At 40.1% G+C, this 2157-nt stretch overlaps 1 protein-coding gene across 1 annotated transcript; it reads left to right on the top strand.

Annotated features, from left to right (window-relative positions):
- The first annotated feature begins 583 nt into the window (after window positions 1–583).
- LOC111648956 (low affinity immunoglobulin gamma Fc region receptor III-A-like) lies at window positions 584–1955 on the top strand. The gene is made up of 3 exons (XM_023398705.2): window positions 584–734; window positions 824–1069; window positions 1576–1955. Exons 1-3 carry the CDS (start codon window positions 623–625, stop codon window positions 1770–1772), a joined length of 555 nt encoding a protein of 184 aa, XP_023254473.2. The 5' UTR covers window positions 584–622; the 3' UTR covers window positions 1773–1955.
- The last annotated feature ends 202 nt before the right edge of the window (window positions 1956–2157 follow it).

Here is a 2157-nt window from a genome sequence, read left to right as displayed (position 1 = left end):
ATATTAAACCAACTCATACTGCATGTATATTCTATATATATTATTATTTGAATTGGTTGTTGACCAGTGTTGTTGGACTTACAGCAATGTGACACTGTTTACTCACGTAGCTTCACCAGTTTAGGGTTTATGTTTTACATCTTATGTCAAATGATTAGCGTGACATTTGAACTATGGTTTGGTTGAAACACACAATAAAAACATGAGAATAAAGTTGAATAAAGAATAAAAAAGCTATAACGTTTGGGAGAAAAAATTCAGAGTAATATAATCTTTCTACCATTGACCCAAAGCAATGACCTTTATTTCTCCTGAACCTCACAAACAGTCACTGAATTCATTTCATGTTATATGTCCGATAAATCCACAGTCCTCGAGCTGAAAATACTTGTAGCAGTGATTGTAATTGTTTTGCCTTGGTTTTGCTTTTCTTTTGAATGTGCGTAATGATTTTCAGCTGTGACTTGTCGTACTCTGTTTCTTTGTCTCAGGTGCAGATGTTCGTATCGTCCCGTCCAGACTGCAGCTCTTTGACCACGAGTCGGTCTCTTTCAGCTGTCAGGGGTTTAATGTCTCAGCCGGATGGAGAGTCAGGAACATCAAGAATAGGACTTCATGTTTGATGTCCACAGTGACCTGCACCAATAACTATGCCTTGGTGTCAGACAGTGGAGAATACTGGTGTGAAGCTGCAGGAGGAGAGAGAAGCAACACAGTCAACATCACAGTCACTAGTACGTTGATTGTACTTCAGCTCTGAAACCACAGTAATGTTCCTGTGAGCTCCTCATTCTGCCTGTTAACATGTTGTCATGTTGTTCAGGCGGCTCTGTGATCCTGGAGAGTCCAGTCCTCCCTGTGAGGGAGGGAGAATCTGTGTCTCTGCGCTGTAGAACCAGGAAGGACGTCTCCGACCTCACGGCTGATTTCTATAAAGATGGCCTCCTCATTGGGAGCAGCTCTACAGGAAACATCACTATTGAAAATGTTTCCAGGTCTGATGACGGCCTCTACAAGTGTAACATCTCTGGAGCTGGAGAGTCTCCACAGAGCCAACTGATGGTCACAGGTGAGACGCAGTGTTACTGAATCATTTGGCAGAATACATTTCAGAAGTGATATAATTGCTGCTTGACTTATGTTCAGTTGCCGTGTTCCTCCGGTCCAGGAGGTGTTAGGGATCAGGGTTCACATCCATTATATTGCAAACTATGTAAAATCACTGGTTAAGGTTCGGGATCTGGTTTAGAAGTTTGGAAAGCTGAAGGTTACAGTACAGCAGACCAGCGTGGTATCATAAACAGTGTATCAATAACACATTCATTTCCTTATATCATTTCAAGTGTTATCATGAAACTTTTTTTCTTTTTTTGTTGTTTCTCCACTGACTAACTCCCCCTAAACAACACTAAATGACACATGAAAAGCTTAAAATGTGTAGACAGGACAAACAAAATGTCCCTGTAAGCAGCGCAGTATGTAAATAACCCCATGGTAACACATGGAGCTAATCTTCAGACACACACTGTGAATGCTTTCATTATTTTACAGTGATTCTTTCTGTTATGTTTGCAGCACTTCACGGAGAGACCAGTCCATCCACAGATCACTCTGTTTATATCTTCCTCCCCTTCAGGACTGTGTTCATCACTGTGTCATTGGCTCTGCAGCTGTTGGTGGTAGCACTCTTTCACTTTGGGAAGGTGGGATCATTCCTACACAAACCCAGCTTGAATGAGCAGCAGATAACTGTACGTTTCAGGGAAATCTGAATACAAGTACTAAGCTTGGCACAAATCCTCCTTGGGTATTGCTCTCTCAGCCACTCAGAAATTCAAAATGGCTGCCATTTCCACCAGGGCCAACATTACTGGCAATGAAATGTCTTTTATTTTCTCCCTGAGTGATATAGGTGTCAAATCATACAAGATATCAATGTAGAAAGTGAGCTAACTCAAAATAAAGTCATTACTTTGTGTTTTCTGCATTTCTGCATTTAAAAATAGTTTTTTTACTAAAAAATTTAATTCATTTTGCATAAATTTCTCTTTTAAATGGGAACATTGTAAAATAGTTTCTTGGTTCATATTAAGATATTAGGAGGTTTCTTTTGGTGATAATGTTGCAGACAACATGAAGAACGGTTTGTCTGAGGGA

The sequence above is a fragment of the Seriola lalandi genome, unplaced genomic scaffold (assembly GCF_002814215.2).
Source record: "Seriola lalandi dorsalis isolate HSWRI2012SDOR001 ecotype SW California unplaced genomic scaffold, Sedor1 jcf7180002049751, whole genome shotgun sequence".
In the NCBI taxonomy this organism is placed as follows: domain Eukaryota; kingdom Metazoa; phylum Chordata; class Actinopteri; order Carangiformes; family Carangidae; genus Seriola; species Seriola lalandi.
The sequence above is the reverse complement of the archived record's forward strand: the minus strand, read 5'-3'. Positions and strand labels throughout refer to the sequence as shown.

Bases quoted from the DNA above. Each gene is read 5' to 3' on its own strand.
- LOC111648956 (XM_023398705.2), top strand. From the start codon at position 623: ATGTCCACAGTGACCTGCACCAATAACTATGCCTTGGTGTCAGACAGT. The intron at 735-823 runs GTACGTTGATTG...CATGTTGTTCAG, and splicing joins AGTCAACATCACAGTCACTA to GCGGCTCTGTGATCCTGGAG. The intron at 1,070-1,575 runs GTGAGACGCAGT...TTATGTTTGCAG, and splicing joins GAGCCAACTGATGGTCACAG to CACTTCACGGAGAGACCAGT.